The sequence below is a fragment of the Mesitornis unicolor genome, unplaced genomic scaffold, assembly GCF_000695765.1.
Source record: "Mesitornis unicolor isolate BGI_N332 unplaced genomic scaffold, ASM69576v1 scaffold47025, whole genome shotgun sequence".
Classification (NCBI taxonomy): Eukaryota; Metazoa; Chordata; class Aves; order Mesitornithiformes; family Mesitornithidae; genus Mesitornis; species Mesitornis unicolor.
The window spans coordinates 9580-11243 of record NW_010187114.1 but is presented as its reverse complement, the minus strand read 5'-3'; the positions used below and the strand labels follow the sequence as shown (position 1 = coordinate 11243).

Sequence of the window (1664 nt, the reverse complement as noted above, 5' to 3'; positions counted from 1 at the left end):
GGGATTTATACAAAGGCAATCTTTAAAAGATGCAACTATAAGTATAACAGGACCTTGGGCCAGCCTAAAAGTAAGCGTTCAAAACTCCACAAAGCACTGTGTGCCTGGGTTATCTCGACCAGAACACTGGTTAAACGGCATACATGGTGTGTGGCACGATGACTCGGTCTTGGAACTCCTCGCCATAAAGTATGGGAATGATGGATGGGAAAGTGCTGCAGTATGTGAACATCCTGACAGGCTGCATAGTCAGGTCCTTATCGGTAGCTATAAAAGTAGAGGTAGAAAATGAAAACTTCACTTGGCATTCATCTGCTGAGTCAGCTTCTTGTTTTTAGCTCACCGCATACAGCAAAAAGGCATTCGCATCTCAACTGGAAAAAAAATACCTTCTGTTTAGAAAGTTATATTTTTATATATCTGATTGAATGAGATGAAGAAGGTTTGTGGAGGCCAGGCTTGGTTTTTCTTCAGCAATTTATGTTTTGTCATTTTGCCTTTCAAAAGTAACAGCAGCACAATTCTAGGCAAATTAAGTGAGGGTAAAATTACAATAAATCATGAACCACTTCCTTTGCAAACTTTCAAAGGAGAGACATGGCTTGCACGTGTACGTTTGTTTCCTGTTTTATTTTCTCTATCACAATTCTTTTCACATTGTTTAGTTTATTAGGGTGGGAATAGACTCAATTAATACAGTCCAAACCTTTGTTAACTGTTACTATCATTGGAAAACACCCTAATGTCTAGTGTATCTTTCAGATGGCATTCACCAGGAAAATAAACATCCCACTCCCGTTGTGGTGAAGGCATAGTATGTAAAAACTCTCAATGTGTGGGTAGGCCATCCTCTGTGTGATGTTTAATACACGCAACAAAAAAGCATTTTCCTGTAACACATTTGTTTGCAGGGGATGTGATCAGCCTTGGAGACCGACAGCTCACCGTCATGCACATGCCTGGTCACTCCAGAGGCAGCATCTGCTTGCACGACAAAGACCAGAAGATTTTGTTCAGCGGGGATGTGGTGTACGACGGATCCATGATTGACTGGCTTCCCTACAGCAGAATAAGTGACTACGTCGTGAGCTGCCAGCGCCTCATGGAGTTAGTGGACAGAGGCCTCGTGGAGAAGGTACTGCCTGGGCACTTCAACATCTTTGGGGCAGAAAGGCTGTATCGGTTAGCTTCCAACTACATTGCACACGCTGGAGTTTGCCACAAGATTTCTACCTGTGCCATGAGATCCCTTGCAAGCATAGCACTTCACATTACAAATTCGAGATCTGCTTCTTAGGGACAGTGCATTCTGTGTCATCTGTTCCCTGTTGAAAACCCTTATGGCTTCTGGAAGTGCTGATACAAGCAAAAGCAGTACACATTAGTAAAAAGCTGGCAAATTGATACAGGTGAGCTGCAAAAGTTCTCCCTATTTTTGCCTACTTTATTACTATTTTTATAAAAAGTACGTAAGCTAGTAGCTTTAGCCAAAGCTACCATTTTTCTTTCTATTTTTTCACGGCATGTTTGCACATGTATTGTGATTGAACTATATGGTTTTATTTTTGTTACAATTCTGACAGATGCATAGATGCCAAAATGAGAGGTTTTACCTTCATGCCTGAACCCTTTTTGATGTAGCACTAGGTTTGTGACTATTCACT

General features: G+C 41.4%; 1 protein-coding gene across 1 annotated transcript; it reads left to right on the top strand.

Moving 5' to 3' along the window:
• Positions 1–911: 911 nt before the first annotated feature.
• Positions 912–1297, top strand: MBLAC2 (metallo-beta-lactamase domain containing 2; the record flags this gene model as incomplete). The annotated part of the gene is made up of 1 exon (XM_010185336.1): positions 912–1297. A coding segment is annotated over one exon (386 nt), but the record flags the coding sequence as incomplete, so codon positions are not given.
• Between the last annotated feature and the right edge of the window lie 367 nt (positions 1298–1664).